Raw genomic sequence first — 26003 nt, 5'->3', positions numbered from 1 at the left:
CGTTACCAAAGGGGAGTAACTTGTTCTTTAGGCTGGATGATCAGCTGTTTGTGGGATACATTGGCAGAATGAATGGAAAGCCAGTTCACAAAAGGACTTTGTCAAAATAGATCATCCATTAAATAAAAATCTGCAATGCCATGGCACACAAGGATGTCCAAAAGGTATATGCGCTCACTCTACTTGAGCAAAATCTTCTTCCTCTGCTTTAGCTAGAGGTGTCCCTGTGGTAGATATTTTTAAGACAGCAACTTGGACCTCCCTCCACACGTTTGCGTAGCACTGTTCTTTAGACAACAAAGTGAGGAGGGACGGTTATTTTGCTCGTTCTGTTTTACAGGTTTTTTTGGTATAGGGAGACATGCACCCACCTGCAGTTGCATGACTGATTATTTACTCTAGTCAAAAGGTGAGGAGTTCGCAGGTAGATGTATCACTCAGAAAAACAAGTTACTTACCTTCGGTAACACTTTTTATGGTAGATACATTATCAACCTGCGGATTCCTCATTGACCGTCCAACCTCCCTGTTGCTTGTCTGCATATAACAAAAGGAAGTATGTTTGTATATTCTATAAGTATATGAGTTTTCATCTGTAAATCTTTGGTTTAGAGTTCAAATTCTATTGTTACATTTTGATGTTAGTTTCACTAATTCATCTCGAAGGCACATAAAAAATAGGTGGAAACTGACCTCAGCACCCAGATAGGGGCTTCTTATGGCTCCAGTGACATCATGCGGGCTGCTTTCTGAACCATGTGCATTGTGATGCCCCTGTCAACAAAAGCTTCCAAGAAAGTTTCCATGGAATGCTGGTGCCTGGGATATCCAAAAGGTGAGGAATTCGCAGGTAGATTCTATTTCTACCAGAAAAAGTGCTACCGAAGGTAAGTAACCTGTTCTTTTTGGCTGAAGTTCAGTTAATGCCATTCTCCACTTTACATAACCTGCTCTGTACTTCAATTCCAGTGCACTTGTATTCTTAGTCATCTGTTTCCATGGTTGCAAATTTCCACGTATTACTCTCCTTTGTGCTTGCATTATATATCCTTATTTTCCATTTTGCTTTTTTTAGAGACTCTACCCACTCCTCGTCCAGGTAAGAGGATTCCTGTTTCATTTAACGCATCCACATGAGGTCAAAAGATTTCTCCACTTTCAGAAGGTAGAGAAGTGAGCACATTTTGAACAGAGTCCTCAGTTGTAGACCACTGTCATGGTGCCTAATATTTCAGGCACAAGAGAGATTTAATAAATGTACCACTGCTATATGTGATTTGTGCACCCATATTGTAATGTCAATGTCACTAAATTTCTGTATATCAGTCTTTATGCAGTGCACTGCTTTTTATTGCTATGTTTCTTCTATGAAGGGCCTTTGTGTTTAAGGAGCTGAAATTGGACTGTGGAAACCGTGGTGCTTATTTAGTCTCCAACACTTGACCGAAGTAATCAATGTACTGATGGATACATCTGCCTTTGGATTCCTCACCTTTTGAATTACCCCATGTGCAGCATTCCACAGAAACTTTTTTCATAGTGCTCCCACGTCATCGAGGACGTCAGAATGGAACGGCTCTGCTCGCGACTCCGCGTGACATTATCGGAGCCATAAGAAGACCTTGTCGGTCTGCTGTTGTCCGTTCCCTTTTTTCCGTGCCTTCGATGCGTAACAGTTTTTCTGGCCTCTCCATTTCTTTGTAGTTTAACATTGTTACAGTTTGTAATTGTAGCAAGGCAATGGCTGCTCTGAAGAAGTCTAGGTTTAAAACTTGTAGGGAATGCGGGGTCATATGTCCACCAAGGACATCCATGATGATTGTCTTTGGTGCCTGTCATCCGACCATGACGTCGAGGGATGTTCTTCGTGTCGCCAGATGAATTTGAAGGCCCTCAAGGAGACGGAAGCAAAACTGTTAATGGCCAGGGCGAAGAAGCAGAAGAGGGGCTGGAGAAGAACAAGATCAAAGTCAAAGTCACCGACTACGCACACCTCGAAGTTGTCGTGGAAGAACAAGAAGAAGCGGCGTTATGGCTCCAGACGTCGCTCTTCTAAGGATAAGACGCCAAAGTCGGGGTCCCCAACTTTACGGCATCACAAGTAGGATGAAGTCTCGCCTTCCCCTTCACCTCAAGTGACTTCGGCTCATTCTTCGACTCCGAGGGGCTCTCCGGTGCCCAGGGAAGCAATTCCTTCACCTCCAACCACCCCGGTGCCGCAGCCAGACCCAGCCTTATGACCTTGGGCTGTTCCTGAGAAGGCGGTTCCGGATCAGTATCCACCTTTCTGATGGATACATCTGCCAGTGGATTCCTCACCTTGTGAATATCCCCTGCGCCAGCAACATTGGGAAACTTTTGTAGCAGTCCATGTCGATGAGGTCGAAGACGACGTCACAGAGACACGGCTCCGCTCGCGACCCCGCTGACGTCACCTGCTCCATAAGAAGACCTGGTCGGCGTGATGACGTCAGTTCCTTTTTTTCCGCGCCGTCGACGCCAACGGATTTCGGGAATCTCTGTTGCTAGCTTCACTGTTACTTTGTGTTTCTTCTGGGTTTCTCTGTTTCTCTTTCGAAAAAGATGTCGACAAAGAAATCGGGATTCAAGCCCTGTCGTGAATGTGGCAAACACATGTCGATCATGGATCCACATGACGACTGTGTATGGTGTTCATCATCTGACCATGATGTGGATGGTTGTTCTCGCTGTCGCAAGATGAGCTCCAAGGCTCTAAAAGAAAGGGAGGCGAAACTCTTCATCGCTAGGATGGAAAAGGAGAAGAGAGGAAGAAGGAAGTCGAGGACGAGGTCATGGTCGAGGTCGGCGTCGAAGTCGACTTCGGGGCATGCTTCACGATCCAAGAAGCACAAGAAGAAGAGGAGACATTCTTCTCGACATCACTCTGACAAGAGTTTGGCTCCAAAGTCGAAGTCACCAACTCGACGCCGAAAGGATTCTGTGTTTCCTTCACCCGTTCTGGATTCGCCTCCTGGTCCTTCTTCTCTAGTGGCTTCACCGGCTCCGGCTACATCTCCGGCTCCGGTTCCATCTCCGACGCCGGTTCCATCTCCTGCTCCGGGTTCATCTCCGGCTCCGTCTCTGGCCCCGGTTGTTGAACTTCAAGCATTGGGTGAGCCTGCGACGCCACTTATTCCACCGTCGGCGCCGGTTAGCCCGAGTCCGGTGATGCCTGACCAGTACCCTGCATTCCCTGGACCAGGTCAGGACCCCTCGCATTATTTAAATGCTATGTACGGGGTATTTTCGAGAGCCATGTACACCACTGGTACACCTGCGGGTCCGATGGGTCCAATGGCCTTCAATTTCGGGGTGCCGCAAGTCTATTCGCAGGCTCCTTTCATGCCATTTTTTCCGGCGACGCCGTCTTGGCATCTACCGGCGCCAAGGACGTCGACGCCGCTTCCTTCTTCACCGGCGCCGGCTCGACCTCGTTCGACGCCGGCTGCTCCTGCGGATCCACGTTCAACGCCGGCGCCGTCGGATTCGAACACAGCGCCGCCGACGCCGCTTGTACGGATTCGGCCCAGAAGGGAAGCTTAAAGGGTGATTAATGAGCGAAGGTACCTTCTGTAAGAAGCAGAAGAAGGAGAGCTGGTGGAGTCTGACGAGGTGTTTGAGGAGCTTAAAGAGGCTAGTGGATTGGATTTGTCTCCTGAGTGGGAAATTACTCCACCTTCCGATGAACCCTCGAAGTATGTGGCACCATATCATGCAGTCATCAGGAAGGCTGCAGAACTGTTAGATCTTCAGTTGCCAACTACTGAGTTCAAATCAAATATTCTGACTGAAGTATTGCATTCTCCCACTGCATTTTCGGAGCCGTTGTTGCCTTATAATGAGGCCATTATTGACCCTGTGTTGGAGGTGTGGCGTAAGCCTTTTTCTGATGGATACATCTGCCAGTGGATTCCTCACCTTGTGAATATCCCCTGCGCCAGCATTCCACAGAACTTTTTTCCCCCAGCACTCCACGTTGACGTGGGCGACGTCATAATGCATCGGCTCCGCTCGCGACTCCGTATGACGTCACCGGAGCCATAAGAGGCCCATGTCGGCGTGATGACGTCAGTTCCCTTTTTTCCGCGCCGTTGACGCGCAACGGTTTTTCCAGTACTCTCCTGCTACTTTGTAGTTGTAAGGTGTAACTGTTGTAAAATCTGTAATGTCTCCGACGAGGAAGTCGGGCTTTAAGCCCTATAGGGAATGTGGCGGCCAGATGTCGATGACGGGCCCACATGAGGACTGCTTGTGGTGCCTTTCGTCGGACCACGATGTTGAAGATTGTGCATGCTGTAGGAGGATGAATCCGAAGGCATTGAAGGAAACGAAGGCTAAGCTGTTTATGGCGAAGATCGGTAAGGAGAAGAGAGGGAGAAAGAAGGAGAAGTCGAGGCCGGAGTCGTCGACTTCGAGGTAGTCGAAGAAACATCACAAAAAAAGGAAACATTCTTCACGACGCCGGTCTTTGAAGAGCAGGAAGTCGAGGTCGACTTCGCCCCGACGACGTCGAAGTAAGGACTTTTCACCTTCTCCTTCTCCTTCTAAGTCTCCGGGAGGATCTCCTTCGCCGAAGCGGGCTCCAGCGCGACCACCGGCGCAGTCCCCGGCGCAGTCACCGGCGCCGTCACCGGCGTCGTCTCAGGTTCCAGTGGAGTCGCCTGTTTCTGATGGTGAACAGGAACAAAGGGAAGAGCCTACTCCGGTGCCTGAAGATTCTACGGCTCCAGTAGAGGACACTGCGGCGCCGCTGCCAGGTACTCCGCAGAGGGATACAGGTTCAGTGCCTTGTCCTCAGTTCCCGGCTCCAGGTACTGATTCAACACAATTCTTGAATGCCATGTATGGCATCTTTAATAGGGCGGCCTCCCATCCGGAGCACCAACTGGTCCCGTGGGTCCCATGGCGTATATGCTATGGGTGCCGCAGCATTATGCTCAGGCCCCCTTTATGCCCTTTCTGCCGATGGCGCCTTCGTGGCTTTGTCTGGTGCCGTCTGGGGATCCGTCACGACTTCAGCTGAATCATCCTGCTTCGGAGCCTTCCTCGACGCCGTTGCCGACTCCCTCGGCGCCGCGTCCGGCGCCGCCGACTCCGTCTATGGCGCCGCCGACTCCAATACCTCTGGCTCCACCGACGCCGCGTACGACGCCGGCTCCCCGGATTCGATCAAGAAGGGAGGCCCAAAGGGTATTGGAAGAAGGAAGGTATAGAGCAGAGGTAGAGGAAGGTGAAGTGGACACATCCTCTGATGAATTTGAGGGGATACAAGAGGCTAGTGGTCTGGATACGACCCCAGAGTGGGAGCACACTTCATCAAGATCCTCTCCACCACAAGAATTGGCACCCTACCATGTGGTTATTAAAAAGGCCGCAGAGCTGTTAGATTTACAGTTACCCTCTGCAGAGTATAAGTCTAACTTGCTGACGGAGGTTCTGCACTCTCCGACGTCGACTTCAGAGCCTTTACTGCCTTTTAATGAGGCCATCTTGGAGCCTGTTTTGGAGGTATGGAGAAAACCACTTTCTTCTCCGGCGGTTTCCAGACAGGTGGCGAGAAGATACAGGGTGGCGCCTGGGGATCCGGATTTTCTATCTACACACCCGTCTCCAGAGAGCCTAGTTGTGCAGGCATCCTTCTCAAAGCACGCTTCGGGGGCTTTCCCTCAGTCTCCTGCAGATAGGGAGTCCAAAAAGGTCGACCAGGCGGCTAAAATGACTTTCTCTTCAGGAAGTATGGCACTAAAGTCTTCCAATGCCACGTGCTTGCTGGGTCGTTACGTGCATGCCTTAATGGACTCAATGAAGTCTTTAGCCCCTAAGCTGCCGGAGGGTGATAAGGCGTCCTTCTTGGAGGTAGTTGCTGACACTCAGGCCGCTACCAGACAGGTGATCCAATCAGGGCTTGATACGGCGGATTCGGTGGCGAGGATAATGGGCTCATCCATAGCCACAAGAAGGCAGGCGTGGCTCCGTTCATCTGGATTCTCCGCGGATGTTCAGGCCACGTTAGTGGATTTGCCGTTTGATGGGCAGAAGTTATTTGGAGAAAAGGCAGACTCTGCCCTTCAAAGATTTAAAGACAGCAGGTTAACGGCTAAGTCTTTGGGTCTGCAAGCACCTGCTAAGGGATCTGCTTTTAAAAAGTTTAGGGGTTTCGGAAGGTCATCCTTTCGCTCTTTCCGACAGCCTCAGCAGCAACAGCAGCAGCAGCAACAGCAGAATCCCCTCTATAGGTCCTATAGAGTGAGACAAAGGGGTCGGAGAGGTTCTGGACGCAACCCCTCTTCTTCTTCCTCCTCCTCTGTTCCCAATGAGGCTTCAGGGAAGCAGCCCTAGATCCACCATCCCGGATCATGTAAGACCTGTGGGGGGTCGGGTGTCCTACTTTCTACGGGGTTGGAAATCTGTTACGACAGACCTTTGGGTTTTGAACCTCGTAGAGACTGGGTACGCCCTTCCCTTTCGGGAGTTTCCTCCCCCTTACCCTCCTTGCCAAGGTTACTGCTCAGAGGACCATCTGCTTCTCCTGCAGAAAGAGGTTCTAGCTTTGCTTCAGAAGGGTGCAATAGAGGTGGTTCCGGAGCAGCAAAGGGGTCAGGGATGCTACTCCCGGTATTTCCTGATTCCCAAGAAGGACGGCAGATTGCGTCGGATACTGGACCTCAGAATCTTGAACTTTTACCTGAAACAGGAGAAATTCAAGATGCTGACCCTTGTGCAGGTTCTTCAAGCATTGCAGCAAGGAGACTGGATGGTGTCGCTCGACTTGCAGGATGCATACTTTCATGTCCCAATCCTGAAGTCGCACAGGAAGTATCTCCGTTTTACGGTTGGGTCGCAACACTACCAGTTTGCGGTCCTCCCATTTGGTCTTACTACCGCACCTTGAGTCTTCACAAAGGTGATGGCAGTGGTGGCTGCTCATCTCAGGATGTCGGGGATTCCGGTTTTCCCCTACCTGGACGACTGGCTTCTGAAGGCAGAGTCCCCAGAGATGGTGCAGCGTCATCTGCAGGTAACATCTCAGCTGTTATTCAACTTGGGTTTTTCGATCAATGTGCCCAAATCTCACCTGGTGCCCTCTCGACGCAACCTGTTCATAGGGGCGGTACTGGACAATACTGTGTGTCGAGCATTTCCTCCTCCACAAAGAATTCTCGACATTCAGGAGATGGTCCCTTTATTCCACAATGGAGCGGTTGTTCCAGTTCTGAAGGTCCTTCGCCTGCTCGGTCTGTTCGCTTCCTGCATTCTGTTGGTCAACCATGCACGCTGGCACATGAGGGCGCTCCAGTGGTGCCTCCGCAAGCAGTGGTATCAGCACAACGGGGATCTCAGGGAGTCGATCAGGGTCTCCAGAGAAGCTGCAGCGGATCTATCTTGGTGGAGTGTGGAGGGCAATCTGTCGCAAGGAAAGCCCTTCCATCTGACTCCGTCTGTGGCCACAGTGATAACGGATGCCTCCACCCTAGGGTGGGGTGCTCATCTGGGGGATCTGGAGATCAAGGGTCTTTGGTCTCCAGAGGAAAGGTTGCTTCACATCAACCTTCTGGAATTGCGGGCGATTCGTTTGGCGCTCGAGGCCTTCCTCCCTTCCCTTCGCGGTCAGTCTGTTCAAGTCCTGACGGACAACACTACCGCGATGTGGTATGTCAACAAGCAGGGAGGAGTTTGGTCTCTTTGTCTATGCAGAGAGGCCCTACGTCTATGGTCCTGGGCTCAGGACCATCGGATTTGTCTGATGGCAAATCATCTGGCCGGTGTGTTGAACGTACGTGCGGACAGTCTCAGTCGGCAGTTCTCCGCTGATCACGAGTGGAGGCTCCATCTGGAGGTGGTTCATCACGTCTTTCGGACGTGGGGGACACCTCGGGTGGACCTGTTTGCCACTCACGAGAACGCGCACTGCCCGTCATTCTGCAGTCTCCAGTTTCCGATGCAGGGAGCGTTGGGGGACCCGTTTCAGTTGAGATGGGACTCACATCTCGTTTACGTGTTTCCTCCCATACCCTTGATTCCTCTGGTTCTGAGGAAGATTCGCCAAGACCGGGCCCAAGTCCTATTGATCGCCCCGGATTGGCCAAGAAGGGTGTGGTACACAGATCTTCTCCACCTCTCCTCGTGCCCTCCGCTCCGTCTACCTCTGAGGGCAGACTTCCTCTCGCAGTCGGAGGGGCAGGTTCTACACCCCCACCTCCAGAGCTTACACCTTCATGCCTGGAGATTGAACGGGGCAACCTGAGTTCTTTCTCTCTCCCGCCTGATGTGGTGGATGTTATTTTATCGACCAGGCGACACTCCACCAAGTCCATTTACTCCTACAGGTGGTCGAAATTTGTTAAATGGTGTGGGGAGAGATCCATTGACCCTTTAAAAGCCCATCTTTCTAATGTGCTCCAGTTTGCTCTTTCCTTGGCTCAGCAGGGCTGTGCTGTGGCCACGGACAAGGGCTATCTTTCGGCCTTATCGGCTTTTCTTCGCCTTCCAGATCAATCGTCTCTATTTAAATCTCCGGTTGTTCTGAGGTTTATCAAGGACCTTACAAACATGTTTCCTCCCACTCCATTTGTAATGCCACAGTGGGACCTTAATCTTGTTTTAACTTTTCTGATGGGGTCTCGGTTTGAGCCTCTTCATAGTTGTCCTTTGAGGCTGTTGTCCTTTAAGACGGTCTTTTTTGTAGCCATAACCTCGGCAAGGAGGGTGAGTGAGCTTCAAGTTCTAAGTTCCAAACCTCCTTTTCTTACATTACATGCTGAAAGGATGGTTCTCAGGACCAGGGCTGCTTTCCTGCCAAAAGTTGTTACTCCGTTTCATTTGGGGCAGTCTATTACTCTCCCTGTTTTTTATCCACCTCCTCATCCCTCCAAGGAGGAGGAAAGACTCCATCGCCTGGATCCAAAGAGGGCTGTGAGTTTTTATCTGGACAGGACTAAAGACTTTCGTCTAGATGATCAACTCTTCATTGGCTATGTTGGTCATTCGAAGGGGAGAGCGGTGCACAAGCGCACTTTGTCGAGATGGATTATCCTTGCCATCAAGATCTGCTACGCCCTGGCTGGTAAGACTCCTCCTGAGGGTATTAGAGCTCATTCGACTAGAGCAAAGTCATCTACATCTGCTTTGGCCAGGGGAGTTCCTGTGGCATATATTTGTAAAGCTGCGACTTGGGCCTCCCTCCATACTTTCGCGAAGCATTATTACTTGGACTTCGAGATGAGGAGAGAGGGCCACTTCGCGCGCTCTGTGTTGCAAGACTTTCTGGTATCGGAAGGTGGACACCCTCCTCCGGGAGTGGGGACTGCTGTGGGAATCTATTCACAAGGTGAGGAATCCACTGGCAGATGTATCCATCAGAAGAACAAGTTACTTACCTTCGGTAACGCTTTTTCTGGTGGATACAGTATCTGCCTGTGGATTCCTCACTGGCCCACCCGCCTCCCCGTTGTCCACCTTTGTATACCATGAAGGAGGTCTTGTTGAAATGTTTTTATACTTTCTTGTACATTTGTAGGAAATGCTTGTTTATTTAGAATTCCTTTTCTTTGTATGGTATGTATATGTGGTTGTTTATGGTATACTGTGTATACTTTGAGTCTATCGTTGGTCCACCTGTTCGGCTCGGAGGCACGGAAAAAATGGGTGGAACTGACGTCATCACGCCGACGTGGGCCTCTTATGGCTTCGGTGACGTCATACGGAGTCGCGAGCGGAGCCGATGCATTATGAGGTCGCCCACGTCGACGTGGAGTGCTGGGGAAAAAAGTTCAGTGGAATGCTGGCGCAGGGGATATTCACAAGGTGAGGAATCCACAGGCAGATACTGTATCCACCAGAAAAAGCGTTACCCAAGGTAAGTAACTTGTTCTTCTGCTCCTGCAGTCTCTAAGACGGTTACTAGGAGGTATAGGGCAGCTCCAGGGGACCCTGAGTTCTTAACTTCGCATCCATCGCCTGAGAGCCTGCTGGTTCAGGCGCTTGTTCAGGAAAATCCAAGGGTGCTTTTCCTCAGATTCCAGGTGACAGAGAGGCCAAAAAGTTAGATCAGTCGGCCAAAAAGGTCTTTTCATCGGCCAGCATGGCACTTAAATCAACAAATGCCACTTTCCTCTTGGGACGCTATATTCATGCGCTCATGGACTCTGCGAAGAAATTGGCACCAAAACTATCTGAGGAGGATAGGGTTGGCTTTAATGAGGTCTTGACTGATGCCCTGGCAGCAGCACGTCAGGTGATTCAGAGTGGGCTGGACACGGCGGATTCAGTAGCGAGAGTCATGGGGTCTTCTGTTGCCACCAGGAGGGGTGCGTGGCTGAAGTCTTCTGAGTTTTCCCCTGATGTACAGTTGACTCTGTTGGACTTGCCATTTGATCGATCTGGTTTATTTGGAAAAAAGGCAGATGCTGCTCTTGAACGTTTTAAGGAGAGCAAGGCTACGGCTAAGTCTTTGGGCCTTCAATCCCAGTCAAGGGGGTCATTTAAAAGGTACAGAGGTTTCGGAAGGGCAACCTTTTGTTCCTACAGGCAGACCCAACAGCAGCAGCAGCAAGGCTCTTTGTCTAAAGGATACAGAGGTAGAATCAGGGGTCACTCACGTGGCCGTCAACTCTCCTCCTCTTCCTCTTCAGCCCCTCCCACCACCGCAAAGCAGCCCTAGATCCGCCAATCTGAATCATGTTGGTCCTTTGGGGGGCCGGCTTACCCATTTTCTACAAGATTGGAAATCTGTAACCACAGATCTTTGGGTTCTAGATCTTGTAGAAAATGGGTATGCCCTTCCCTTTCGGGAATTCCCTCCAAATTACCCTCCTTGTCAAAGGGCTTGCTCAGAGAAGCACTGTCTTCTCCTACAGGAGGAAGTCCTGAAGTTGTTTCAGAAAGGTGTGATAGAGGTGGTTCCAGAGCAGGAGAGGGGTCAGGGATGCTACTCCCGTTATTTCCTGATTCCGAAGAAGGACGGCAGATTGCGTCCGATATTGGACCTCAGAATCTTGAATCTTTTTCTAAAGCAATAGAAGTTCAAGATGCTCACCCTTGCTCAGGTTCTTCAAGCGCTGAATCAGGAGGACTGGATGGTGTCGATCGACTTGTAGGATGCGTATTTTCACATGCCCATCCTCCTGAAGTCACACAGGAAGTGTGAGAAGTTGGCCTGGCATATGCTGTCTCCTAGTTATAGGGACACCTTGCACCAGTCCAATTCGACTCTTATTGATGATAGGTTTAAGACAACCTTTAAAGAAAGCTACCCTAGTGGTAGCTGTGGAGAGCAGCCTTCAGGCTAAGTCTTGAAGGAGTGTTAAGCTTATTGTTTTACCATAATAACCTCTTGAATAACCAAATGAAAGAGTAGCCCACACAGGTATATATATAAAATATATGTATTTATTCTAGACACAATCCCACAGTCTCTTTATGAAGCTGTGGCAAAGTTACAATATCAAACAAGCATTGATAGATACAATAAATAGCACTATTAACATTGTGCCCAAGGGGGGGACCAAACCATATACTAAAAAAGTGGTATAAGAACCACGACAATTCTACAGGCAATGCCTTGGGCATTCAGGATCGCTGGCCCCTTAAGAATCCACCCCAGGTTATGAGGAAGGGGACCCACGGGAGGCGCGTGCAGTGCAAGTAGATGCTATCGGGATCTCTATTACAGCCTATGGAGAATGTCGCGGTTGAAAATAAACAGATTAAAAATACTTCTAGCAGGAGTACGAAGTTAAAACTTTAGACTTAAGCTTTTGAGGAGCCCACTACCACGAGAGTACCGAGGTACCACTGTTACCTGCCCCAGGGAAGCCGGGTGCATAGGTCGTTTCTGCTGTCGGGTCGCGGGCTGATTTTCAATGGGAAAATAGTCAAAGGTTCTGCTAGCCAAAAGCGTCGATGATGCCGTGAAGATCAAAGATGTGAAGATTGTAGAGAAGAACCTGAAAGCAGAGGGGACAGAGTCTGGGTCACGGCAAAGTGACCAGGAGGCTCAAAGCAAAGAGCCCTTCGATGTCGGGTGCTTCAGGTGGAAAGTGGTGTAGCTTGGATCTGCAGCCACGGGCTCCGGGAGGCTTCAAGGAAGGCCAGCTTCAGGAGGGCGACTGTCCCACGTCGGATGAGGGTCGCTGCGGTGTTAGTGTCCGGATTGGATCCACTAAGCCTTGGCAACCGCAACCCACGAAGAATAAACAAATCGGCTATAGTGCAGACCCACGAGGTCTGGGAGAGGTCTCCTTCGAGGAGACTGTAGAGCAAGCCTGGAGCAACCAGGGGAACGCTTGATTGTAGAAATAGATCTCCGCTAGGGCCCACAAGTCGAGAGACAAGGGACCGCGGGAGGCGGCAATTTGGAGTGCGTAAAAGGGCACCCACGGGCCACCGGAGGGGGTTAGGGCGCTGGTCTTTGGCACAGTTGCTGTAGAGTGGTTGGCTCAAAAACGGGCCAAAGCACAACTTCCCCACTGGTCAGGGTCGTGTGCTACGCAAGAGGTGGCCGGTGTCTTGGGGTATTGGGGATCTCGACACCCACGCGGTCCACGGTGCCCAAACTCGTTGAGCACACTCACTGGCCTCTGGGATGCGCTGGAAACCCACCTCAAGGTTTCTGGAAGTCGTCGAAGTTCATGAGAGCAGCGAAGTTCCAACCAAGTCACTTGCAGTGTTTCAGGTGCCTGCCAAGCAGGGGGATAACTCCCTTATCCCAAGTGGGATTTCTTCCGTCAGCTGGGCAGCAGCAAGTCGAAAGTCAAGACTGTAAAGTTCAAGATTAATCTGAGGCTCTGGGGCCACGTTATTCACCTTTATCCCCAAGATTAGGGGAGTGTCCAGAGTAGTGTCCACCAATGGTAGGTGAGGCGGGAAAGGGTGGCTACACCCTCTCCCCTTTGTGTGTTTCCCGCCTGGGCGAGGGGCAGGATGCCCCTGAACCGGTTCCAAGCGGTGTATGCAGAATGAGGCTTCTGCAGCTGCCTACGTGCAACTCTGAAAGGACATTTGGTGCACCCACCCTGTTCCAATCCACATTATCCTGTCTGGGGAGATGCTAGCACCTCCCTGCCACAGGAGCCCTATTGTCCAGCTGGCGAGGCTGGGGTTTTCCCCAGCAACAGCCAGCCAGGGTTGTGTAGGTGGCGGGCAGTAGCCATTTAGTGTTACTTGTGCACTTTTAAATTGGTGTCTAAATTCTACCGCTTTTCCCATATCGCCCCTCTAACAGGGGGGAATCGTACCCTCATGCTCATGGCTGGACTGGGGGTATGATTCCTACATGTTTGACACCAAACACGATATGGTTCTGTGTAGCCATTCTCAAGTAATTGCGTTATCGCGATAAACTTATAATGCGGTGTAGGAGAGTAGGGTCTGCTTTCTATGTTCACCCCCACTTTTTGCTTTTGCTTTACTGGTTTTCGACTTAGATGTGGCTGTGGGCCTGCTAATCAGACCCACAGCCCTGCTGTTCTCTCTCTAAATTAATACTATGTACTTTAGGTGCATAACCCATTTGGATAGGATCACCTTATTGGCCCCTGTACAGTGTACCCTAGGTACCCAGGGCATAGGTGTACCCTAGGCCTACCAGGGGCTGCAGCATGTATTATGCCACCCCTGGCCTGGCCTTCCATTTTGACACAACTGGCTGATCACTCAGCTGGGGCAAGGTCGTGTAATCACCCCTTGCTTAGGTGTAGTATTCCTATACCTAACTTACATATAGACACATGTGTACCTATCAGTCACTCCTATGGCAGGCCTTGACAATCCTGGAGGCAGAGTGCTTGGTAACATGTGAGATGGTGCTCTAGCATGAGCTGAGCCTGTCTGCAGCTTTCGGAACCTTGTCCTTATAGCTGTTCTATGATATAGCCTACCATATACTCTTAAAGTGCCTTATAATCTTAGACGGTTATGGTAACTATGGTTTGGCTTTATCGAAACATGTCGTGTAAGGTGTCTAACACTGTGGAATAATACCCCCATGCCATTTCTGGACATGAGAATATTATTCCCCCCTAATAGAGGGAAAGACATGTTAAAATCATACTTCAACTGTTAGCCTCTGACCAAAGCCTCAGCATCACAAAATGGATGCTGCTGCCACGACACAAGTCTGACCTCCTGCAGCTGGGAGTGATCCCAGCCAGGGAGGCCTGGACAATAGGTTTCCTGCTTGGGGAGGTGCTAGCACCTCCCCAGACAGCCTTTAGTGTATTGGGGCAGGGTGGGCTGAAAGGAATGAGACATGCCTGGGGCACACAAGGTGTTCCTTGCATAGTCCAGTTCAAACCGGCGCTGGGGCACTCCAGCCCCAGCTCTGGCGCGAAACTGGACAAAGGGAAGTGGGTGTAACCACCCCCTCCCAGGTCCCACCCATAAGGCGTGACCTAGCAGGTATCCCAGCCCCCCAGATTGGTATAAGAGTGGGAGTTGGGCCTCAAGACTTTAGATTATCCTGAACCTGCAAAACTGAACAGAAACTCTGGACCTTCGACATTCGACGAAAGAAGAAGACTGAAGAATCTCCCTTGTAGCCAAGGAGTGGCTACCCTGTGCAAACAGGCACCATCAAGAGACTACCCTTTGCTTTGCGCACGTTCTACGAGGAACCGACTGCAGAGCCTGACCAGAGCCTTGACTTCCAGACTTCTCCGACCCTGATCCACATCTGCAGCAGAGCTGAGATCCGTGGAGGCGACGAGCGACGTGGGACCGGCTACCTGGAAAAAGTGGCTAGTAACTTAAAGCGCAGCTTCTGAGGTACCCTCGAAGTTGTGCACCGGGGATTGAGAAGCCCCAACCCCAAGCACCATCTGCACCGAAGATCAGCCCCCCACACTCCACGAGTCCTGCGTGGGGCCCTTCAGCATTTTTCTGCTTACCGCGTCTGTCCGGTTGCTTGCCCGCTGGCTAGTGGCCTTTGTGACGACGCACCCTGAAATCTTCTGCGCTGGTTTGGCTCCTCCAGACTGGCACCCGCTTCTCTGCAAAGAAGAAGCACCCCAGACCTTCCTGGTCTGCACCAGAAGCAAGTCCTTCGTGGGTTCCGCTTGCCAAGGCTTGGTGAGTCCTAGTCCAACTTCGACGCCGCCGACAGCAAGAGCCTTCGTGGGACAGCTCGCCTCCTGGTCCTGGTCGTCCTCGACGCTTCCTGGTCCTCCTGGCTGCAGCGACAAGCTTCACCTTCACCTGCAATCTTCACAACATCGCCTGGTTCCTTCCTGGTTCCACGTGGTCACTGGCTAGTGACCTTGACTCTGTCCCTTCTGCTTGCAGGTTTCTTCTCTACTAGATCCCAGCCTTGGGATCCACCGGACACTCTTCACTGACTGCCTGTCAGCATCTTTCTTCAGGCATCCATAGGAGTCGACGTCGAAAACGACGCATCTTCACCCCTATGCACCCGCAGCCTGTGGGCTAGGTAACTTGGGTACTCCGGTGCTCATCAGGATAGTGACTATCCTAGTGTCTAGTTTTCAAGTCTCAACTTCCTAGCTACTCCGGAAGTGTCCTAAATCTATCGATTTCTAAACTGTACTATTGCTATTGACTTTTACGCATTACGCGTGAGTGTTTCCACTCTGCACACGAATCCCGTGGGCCTCCCACTTCCTAACTAACGCTAGTGTAGTGTAGCCCCAGCGATTCCCTAGGCCTAGGCCTATTCTATTTCCGTGACAGTGGTTCTTATACCACTTACTTAGTATATGGTTTGCGTGGCCCCTAGGGCCTAACTGTATTACTTACCTGTGTGACTTAATGTATGCTTAAATAAGACTGTGTTGTACTTACCTCTAATCTCATAAAGAGTGCTGAGGGTTGCTTAGAATAAATACACTTTATTTTATATATATATCTGTTGTGGTGTCCTTTCATTTGGTATTCAAGGGATTATATATGGTATCACAGCTGGCTTCACATGCCATTCAGAGTTTAGCCTAAGACTGCTCTTGTCCATGCTACCACTAGGATAGCTGGTCTATAAGGTTGACTTTACAACCAATCACCATAAGGGTATTTGGACTGATATAAGGTGTACACTAGAACTAGTGACATCATACATCAGGCCAACTTCTCACATGCGGTTAAGAGTATATGGTATGGCTACACTACAAACAACCCAGCAATGATTTTACGAAGGTTGCAGAGAGGCCCTACTCATGTAGGGGTCCCCCCTCACACATACCTCAGCACCCTGCCTTGTAGGATTACCAAGGCCTGCTATAGGGGTGACCTATGAGAATATATGTGTTGTAATGGGGTGGGATATAGGGTACCTATATCCCTGTAAGGGGTGCTAGCACCACCTTACCCAGACTACAGTAGTGGTCTGGTGGTGTCAGTTTGTCTGGCTGTCCCAGGGTAGCACAATAAGTTCTGCAGCCCTGGTAGGCCTACTGAGGGACCCATGCCCTGGGTACCTAGGGTACCATCTACAAGGGACTGTCAGGGCATCCTCAGCATCCAATTGGGTTGTACCTAAGGTACTCACATTAGTTTTAGGGAGAAAGCAGATAGGCTGGGGTCCTGGATAGCAGGATCCCAGCCAGACTAGTCAAAAATCACTCAAATACCAGGCAAAAAGTCGGGGGGAACCATTAGTCAGATTCCACCTTCCTACATAACCCCCCCCCCCCCCCCAAACGAAAGGAGATAAGGCTAACCTTGTCCAGATAAGCTTTTATTTCCTGAGTGGCCATATAAGGAAGAACCTTCACTAGCATGGTTGCTCCCTGTCTCATGGTCCACTTGGGAAATCCTACCCCAAGGGGTTCTAGAGTTTCTACAAAGTCTAGGGGAATTACCTGTCTTGGTTTTTGGTACAGAGGTGGGCTGGTGGGGTGTCTGAGTCTGGAAGTGAGGCCCTATTTGGGTTGGTCTCAACCTCCTCAGGTCACTGGTCACCATGGAAGCCTTTCTGCCCATGACTGTGTCGTACTTTGAAATTTGGGACTGCGTAGGAGGCAGGGCCCTACCCCTGTCTATCCCGGTATTAGCGAACCGCGAATGGTCAATGCGGTATGTACAAGTGCTTTGTATAACGTTCTAGCTATGAAAGCACTGTGTATACGATATTATACACCACTGCGTGGGTTCCATCTTAGAGCGGTGGCCATCTTATGGTTGCCCTCACATAGGCTACATATTATGAAGCAAATACGGGCCTTTAGAGCACATGTGCCTTCCTTTGACTTCTCTGTGACCTGGGCAGCTTGGCTCCGCTGCCCCAGGTCAGTCCGGTCCCACGAGCTCCCCGTCCTACGGCCACCTGTGATTAGCATCAGGGTTTGACACACCATAAAGTCTTTTCATCCCACACGAGCCTCCAGCTAATCTCTTTCACACCTGACTGTTCCTGCTTTATGGCTTGTTTTCCAAACAGGAGATGCTCGTGTTTATTGGGGCCTGTTGATATCTGATGTGGGATCTGAGCCTCGCTGGGTAAATAATTGTGAGCTGGCTTAACTGGAATGTGGGATGGTCATCATGACTCTGCCTTTTCGTTTGTAATGTATACATTTATATGGCCATATCATAAAACAAGGAATGTATGCCTGAAGCAGGATATTTTGTATTTAAGGTGAAGCCCGTTTCTGTAATTTTAAGCAGTCTCCTGAGAACATACACGCTGTTGTACTTCTAGGATACCTGTAATTGGTCTGCAGCCAATAAACTGATCTTTGACTTCACCCAGAAGACTCTGTGTTTCTGTAGGTCTGAAACAGGAAGAACCCGAAGTCATAGGGTGTGTTCCCCTGCATCGCTGGGCTTAAAATTCCCAGTACTTCATTTGGCGCCCAACTCGGGACGATTTCAGCGGTACCGGCCAAGCCAGAGGTTCGTGAGGAGCTTCGTGTGGAAATTCTGGAGGAAGGCCGCCACTTCATCGATCCCTGCATGTCGACGTGGTCCAAAAGTCTTTTCTGCGAGGTTCTCCGCGTCCCGACGGCTACGAAGGACTGCTGCCCTTATTAATCGCCCTGTTTTGGACCCTTGACGATTTTGGTAGAGCGAAACAATCGAGAGAGTCTTCTGGTGACGCCATCGATCATCGATATTCAATTAAGTATAAGTGGAGCGTCTCCCAGTTTGAATTTGGTATCCATCGGGATCATTTTGATTTGGAGTTTGCAAACGCCAAAGCCAGAGGACTCGTGTATTCACGAGACTATCGTAATCGATAATCCTTTGAAGTTTGGAACTAGACTAGTGAGCGAAAATGCCTGGTGCTAGTGTATTTGGTAATTTGTTTTGTTTGAGTTGTAGAAGGGATTTCCAGTTAGAGGATTCATGTCCGGTTCCTCCAAATGGAACTCCAACTTACGGGCTTTATGTAAAACATGGCGTGGGCCCCATTGCATATAATGAAGTATGGATCCGATACACCAGAAAGGACGGTGTTTTAAAATGGCCCCAAAATGGTAGTTTCGATACAGATATCTTAGATAATTTGGAAGTTAAATTGTTTAAAAAGAAAGCCCGGCCGGCGATGTTTGATTCTTTCCGCCTATGGCGAAAGGAAGCCAAACAGAAGGAAATTAAGCTAGCGAAAAGGAATAAGAGAGAAAGAGGTATGTCAGTGATGCAAGCAGCTGTGCAATTTAAAGATAATGAGGAGGAACAAATGAATGAACAGTTACATAGACAGCGCAAACTAGGGATCGATAAATGTTACCCTGTTTTGACACCCCTTGTGCAACCTGAAGCAAAAGAGAAAGAAAAAGATTCCCTAATGTCCCATTTACTAAGTTCGCCACCCCCGTATGCGCAAAATGCCACAGCACCTCCACAGCTTGTGAATGTGCAGCCTCCAGTGAATATGCCACAAGCCTTCCCACAGCCGCCAGCTCCTCCACAGCTGGCTCCTATCCCTGCAGTGCAGCCCTCTCAAGGGCCGCCAGTTTTGTTACCTGTTGCCCCCGCGCTTCCTGCGACTTTGCCTAGCACATCAGCTGCCTCCCCTGGCGCTCCTTCTTGCACTACCCCGGTACCTGTATCCGAATCCGTCTTTCTTCCCTCTGTCTATCCCCCCGTTTTCGCCTCAACTTCTCCTTCAGCACGACAACGACTAGCTAATGTGGTTACTAGTTTAATGTCGCCTCTCTTTGGGTCATCTAGTGCGACTCCTGGTTTACAGCGTAAGCAATTGCGTAGTCAGCTGCCTGGTCCTGACGAGAAAGAGGTGTTAGATCATCTGGCGCGTAGGTGGATTGGTTTCCCTTCACTCTATAATGTGGAATCAGTTGTTAACGTTTTTCACCAATGGGATGCCCCGAAACAGAGGTATGTCTTTGACAAAATGTGTGAATTCCTCTGTGAGGAATTGGAGGATCATGGTTCAAACCCCAACCCGCAGGAATTGTGTCGAGTGCGGTTTGATTTTGAAACAGGTACAATTGTGGGTCCCAATGTAGATAAAGCAGTTGCAATTTTACTGTCCTTCAGAAATGATGATTGTCAGCAATCGTTGTTTGAGCAGGATTTCCCTGTGGGGAAGAAGGTAAAAGCACGCCAATATCCACTGCGTGAGGTTCCTCCAGTTTGGAGACCTGGTGATTTGGCTGCTAACCCACCTGTTCAGCCATATTTTCTGCGTGTTTGGGTGCATGTCCCTTGGAAACGATCTGAAGTGTTAGCGCTTAAACAGACATTGCCTGACCCCCGTAAAAACCCTACAGGATATTATAAGGAGTTATCACAAACTGCAGAATCGTGTGTAATGAATCTGGCTGACATAGATATGTTGTTTGGGAATGTGGTTCCACAGCCTTTATGGGGATCCATTCGTAATGTAGATCACGCTGCAGAATTGGGTAACACATGGGCTAATATTATTGCTGCAGATGCTGGACAAGTTGGTGGTGCGAAACCTGACCCTTTAGTAGCAGAACTCCCTGGTAGAATTATTACATACATGAAAACTATAATGCCTGCGATGCGCGTAAATTGGGATAAACTGTCCGCATGCAAGCAGAAGAAGGATGAGACAGTGTCAGATTTCTTTACACGGTTTGAAGAAACGTTTATCGACCACAGTGGTCAAGACATGAGCACTGAAGGTGGCCAGCGGTTATTTGTTGATAAATTTGTACAGAATCTACTTCCCGAGTTGTGTAAGAAATTAAAAGATTCAGAAAGTTCTTGGGCTGTTTCCTCTTCATCGCAAATACTGGCTACTGCACAGTATTATGAAAATAGAGACAAAGATGAGAAGGATAGAACAGATAAGAAAACAAAAGAACTGAAGACAAAGGTCCTCTTACAGCAGGCTTATCCACCACGTGGAGGACAGAATAATTATAGGCAAACCCAAGGTATCTATCAGCAGCCCCAACAGTTTCAGAATAATCAGCAAATGAATGGGTATTATCAACCACGCATCCCTGTAGGTCCCAACCAATGTTCATATTGCAAAGAGGAAGGTCATTTTAAATATAGTTGCCCTAAATTAATGCAGCGTAACTGTAATGCATATGGCGCAAGAGGTAGAGGTGGTCAGCAAGCTCCTAGAGGCAGAGGGCGTGGAAATGTTCCCCAGAACGCGCGTCCTCTTCTGCCTCAAAATACCATAAATAGCTTTGATCAGCAAGCCAACATGACTGGTAATACAGCTCAGTACTACAATAATGATTATTATGCAGAAGACGACAATGTAGAAGATAATGATTACTAGGACAGCCGTAGACAGAGAGAGGGAGTTGTTTCAGTGCCAGTGGATCAGAGCAGACCTTATGTTAAAGTAACTACAGCAAATGTCACGGAGCCCTTTCTGCTGGATACTGGTGCTGCAAAGAGTTCAATCATGCATTCAAAACTCCCTGGCGCGCCTTTGTCTGGCGAAATGAATGTTTCAGTAGGTTTTTCTGGCGCCCCAGTTAGGAACCCGATTTCTAGTCCTATGTCACTTTCTGTTGGACCTTGTGAGCTAAAAGCACCCCTCATCCTAACGACAGGATGTGGTGAAAATCTGCTAGGATTAGATTTGCTAAAAAGATTGCATGCAACGCTATATTGTTCTCCCTCGGGAGTACAACTTACATTAGGTAAGAAAGTGATTTCCCCAATGTATTTGTCTAAGAATGCAATGCCACCTGAATTGTCATCCCTTCCAAATGTCCTTTGGGCTACTGGTCCCAATGATGTGGGTCTCTTGGAAATACCGCCATATGTGGTAACTTTAAAAGCCAATGTCAGATTGCCACGCATTCCCCAGTACAAGATCTCCAATGAGGGTCAGAAAGCATTGTTAGCAATTGTCAGCGATTTAATTGAAAAGGGTGTGATTGAAGAGACAAGAGGCAACGTTTGCAATAGTCCTGTTTTACCTGTCTTAAAACGAACGGACCCTTCACAGCCACCTGTTTACAGATTTGTGATTGATCTTAGAGAGGTTAATAAGATTGTTGTGCCACAGTTTCCAGTTGTCCCTGATATAACTGCCTTGTTAACCATGATTCCAGCCTCCGTTGCATGGTTCTCAGTGATCGATTTAAAGAATGCTTTCTTTAGCATCCCAATTGCAGAGGAGAGTAGAGACATTTTTGGCTTCAGTGTAGGAGGTCGCAGATTCCGCTTTAAACGCGCTCCCCAGGGCTACTGTGAAAGTCCATCAATATACAGTCAGGCTTTAAAAGCGCAGCTTGATGCACTTGTTTTACCTAGTGGCGCTATCCTCATTCAGTATGTTGACGATTTACTAATCGCCGCAGATACTGAAAAGATTTGTAAAGACGCTACATTGTCATTGTTGCGTCATTTGTCTGCCTTTCATCGCAAAGTATCCCTCTCAAAGATGCAATATTGTCGACAAGAAGTGACCTACTTAGGTCATCTCTTATCGAAGGAGGGAAGGAAACTGACCCCAGAGAGAATTCAAGCCATTGCACAATTAAGTGTGCCAAGAACACAGAGAAGTGCGTGCTTTCTTGGGCATTACTTCATACTGTAGGCATTGGATTCCAAATTTTTCCTTGCTGGCAAAACCTTTGTTAGCATTAACATGTAAAGACACACCGAATCCTATCCCATGGTCTGAAGAGTGTCAGAAAAGTTTTGTGGAATTGTGCAATGCATTATGTTCAGCTCCTGTGTTGGGTACCCCTGACTACAGCAAGCCTTTTACATTGTATGTTCACGAAAAGAACGGGTGCGCATTATCAGTGTTAACACAGCCTTTTGGCGACAGACTGCGTCCATGTGCATATTTTTCGTCAACCTTGGACCCGGTAGCGAGGGCATTGCCAAGTTGTCTGAGAGCTACAGCCGCCGCAGCTATGTCTATACGACAGTCTGCTGGACTAGTAATGGATAATACATTGATTGTTATGGTTCCACATGCTGTGGACACATTGTTAAACAGGACCAAGACACAGCACTTGACTAGTGCGCGATTATCCGGATATGAGTTGACACTGCTAGCAAATCATATACACATAAAGAGATGCAACACGTTGAATCCAGCTACATTATTACCAATCCCAGCAGACCTAGATGAGCTTGAGTAACATGATTGTCTGTTCAGAACAGAAGAAGAGACGAAAGGGAGAGTAGATCTTAAAGATACTTCCCTGACTGAGTGTGATGGTACTTTATGGGTAGATGGTTCGTGTTTCAAGCTTCCAAACGGTGATACGACTGCTGCATATGCTATCACGACTTTGCACACGATTGTTGAAACTGCACGTGTGCCACAAAATTCGGCCCAAGCAGCGGAATTGATTGCTCTTACAAGAGCATGCGTGTTGTCTGAAGGAATGAAAGTGAACATATATACTGATAGCCAGTACGCCTTTGGCGTGGCTCATAGTTTTGGGCGATTGTGGAAATAACGTGGGTTCCTGACTTCGCATGGAGCTAAGATTCAGAATGGCAAGTTGGTGAATGATCTTCTTGAGTCACTGACCCTACCGTTGCAAGTTGCGATTATGAAATGCAGTGCGCACAAGAAAATCACTGATGATGTTGGTCGTGGTAATGCATTTGCTGATGAAATCGCGAAAGAAACGGCAAAAGATGTGAAGACTCGAATGTATGTTGCAGGCCCTGCAAGATGGGTTGGTGATGTTGGAATGTGTGAAAGCACGATAGAGAGTGTGAAGTCCCTTCAAGCTGAAGCCACAGAGAAAGAGTTGAGCAAGTGGAGAGAAAGTACGGGTAAATTGGATGAGAATGGTTGTTGGATTGATCTGTCAGAACATAGGCGATGGTTGTTACCTGACGCATATGTGCTTCCAGTGGTTACTATGGCACATGGAATGGCACATATCAGTATGAAAGGAATCTGTAAGTTGTTGGCTCCAGTATGGCAGAATGCTGGAATTCCTAAGTGTGCAGAGAATGTGGTCAAGAATTGTATGGTATGCTTGAAATTCAACCCTGGTAGGGGAACCCCAACTCCAGCTGGTCATTTTGCGCCTCCATCATATCCATTCGAAGTTTTGCAGCTAGATTTTATCCACATGGAAAGGTGCAACAACCTGAAATATGTGTTGGTGGTTGTCTGCGCTTTTTCAAAATGGATAGAGGCATATCCCCTGAAAGACAACACTGCTCTATCCACAGCCAAAGCCCTTGTGAAGGAATTTTTTCCTAGGTTTGGAATGCCAAGAATGGTGTGGAGTGATAATGGGAGTGAATTTGTGGGCCAAGTGATGAAGAATGTGTGTGAGGGATTGGGGATCAAGCAGAAGTTCCACGCTGCAAATCACCCCCAATCAGCTGGATTAGTAGAGCGCTACAATGGCGCTCTAAAACTCAAGCTGGCCAAAATCCAGGCGAGCTCCGGTCTTAAATGGCCTGACGCTCTGCCTCTAGCACCCCTGTCCACCAGAATGACAGTACACTCACGAGTGGGACTTAGCCCATACGAGATTATTTTTGGCCGCCCGGCCAATGTATGGGGTGTACCAAGACCGACGAAATTCAGCGAAATCGAACATCCAGTACTGCTTGATTACTTGTATGAATTGACGGCTAAATTGCGTGTTTTACACCAACAGGTGCATGATACTCTCCCCCAGGCCTCTGAAGCTCCAGGACACCCTATCGACCCTGGCACATGGGTGCTCATCAAGAATTTCCAGCGCAAAAGCAACGATGAGCCCCGTTGGATTGGCCCTCACCTCGTACTTCTGTCTACAAGATCAGCTGTTCGAGTAAAGGGGAAAAGGAATTGGATCCACGGCGCCCACATCAAGAGGATACCTTTGCCTCTACCGTATGACCAGTGGGTCCAGGAGGGTATCGCTGACTCTGAAACCGACACTGTACCTCGTTTTGTGCCGTTCAGTGATGCACGCGTAAGAGGCACAACTTCAGCACAACAGAGTGACGATATCAGACAGTACCTGGCCGTTTCCGCTATAACTTAAGACCAAGGCCTATGGACAAATAAATATTCTTTTCCTTACCTTTCTGTTTTTGATACCATAGCTCTCCCATCTGAAGGACTTTCTTGATTTTTGTTTTTCGAACCACCATCCGGGTTCAGCCGCAGGGTCGCGGTGCCAAGACTTTGGGGTACAGGCCGAAGACGTTAGGTCAACGGTTCTGGTTGGTCTAGGGCGTTCCCTGGACCGACAGGCGTACTCCTTAGCAGAAGATACTCACCCGCCGCGAGCGGCACGATTAGAGGATGGAGTTTTTCAAGATGGAGAGACTCGCTGAGGAAATGAACTTGAAAACGAGAATGTGTAAAATAATGAAGAGCAAACGTTTTGTATTATTATGTCTGTTTATATTATGTAGTATGATAGTGTTTACCGTAGGATTTGTATTCTTCTCCTCTCAAGAGCCCATTGCACCCACTATACAGCCTATACCTCCTCCTACTGTCTCCTCACACTCTTTTCACCCTCTGCCTGAACATGAACAAGCTAGACGATCAGAGTTTGTGAACAACTCGTTTATTCAGCTCCTTCACCAGCACCAACTAGTCATGAATACAACCAATTGCTGGGTGTGTGGTTTAATGCCACATACCATTAATAAGGGTATTCCGTATCTAGTGCTGCCGTTTAGTTACAATGGATCGTCATGGGCATTCCAGACCATGTTTCTCTTTGCACTAGATGCCTACTCCCCGCGACAACCGCGTTCCATCAGACCTAGCACAAATAATAAGGCCTTAATGAAAGGAGTTGCCGATATGAGCCGAGATATCGATGCATACTCATCTATACCCAAGGATGAATTGAGAGCTTATGTAGGGTGGAACGCGACGGGGTATAGTATTAGTCTGGGTGAAAGACAGCGAAAAATCTCATCCCCAATCTGGGTCGTACCCCACATAGGTCGGTTCTGTTTACAAGGTAATGGTCAGAATCCAAGAGCTCAACTGGGGAAAAGTGACTGTCGTGAAACGTACACTTTTCCATCACAGTTTTCCCCTGCGTTTTTGGCTGCCAAGGGTACATATTTTGTCTGCAGTGACCGAGCATATACATGGTTGCCCCCTGACTTCTCGGGCACATGTTATATTGCAAATCTGCTACCGCCAACATTTACTGCCTCTTCTGACTATCACAAGACCAGAGTTGTAAGAGGCGTGATTATTAAGGAGGATACTGCCGGTCAGGAAGCGGGAGACTTCTTTTTGGGTTTCCTGCCGTTTTGGGGACCTATGGTTAATAGTAGGAACCTGAGACAACTGACTCGTGTGGTTGAATCCACTGTTAATGTTACGGCTGGTGCCCTTGGTAATTTGACAGCTGAGCTCCAAGCGGATCGCCTCATGACTTTGCAGAACCGCATGGTTCTAGACGTCATACTTGCAGACCGCGGTGGGGTACGTAAGGTTATGTTATGTTATGTTATGTTATGGGGTACTTATAAAGCGCAAACAATCATCCCAATGGGATATCACGGCGCTATGGTTGCAGACAAAATTGCGTAGGTAATGCGGGGAAATGCCAAGTGGTTACGTTTATTAATCGGGTTTGGGGAAGAGGAACGTTTTTAGCTGTTTCCTGAATGATAAG

The 26003-nt window shown here is 48.9% G+C and overlaps 1 protein-coding gene across 3 annotated transcripts in view; it reads left to right on the top strand.

Annotated features, from left to right (window-relative positions):
* Positions 1-26003, top strand: part of LOC146811702 (uncharacterized) — a 1283263-nt gene that overhangs the window by 502079 nt on the left and 755181 nt on the right. For all 3 annotated transcript variants that reach the window (XM_085614524.1, XM_085614523.1, XM_085614522.1), the window contains exon 6: positions 1076-1099. In XM_085614524.1, coding sequence (XP_085470650.1) covers positions 1076-1099 — 24 coding nt within the window. The remainder of the gene's footprint in view (positions 1-1075; positions 1100-26003) is intronic.

The sequence above is a fragment of the Triturus cristatus genome, chromosome 7, assembly GCF_964204655.1.
Source record: "Triturus cristatus chromosome 7, aTriCri1.1, whole genome shotgun sequence".
Classification (NCBI taxonomy): Eukaryota; Metazoa; Chordata; class Amphibia; order Caudata; family Salamandridae; genus Triturus; species Triturus cristatus.
The sequence above is the reverse complement of the archived record's forward strand: the minus strand, read 5'-3'. Positions and strand labels throughout refer to the sequence as shown.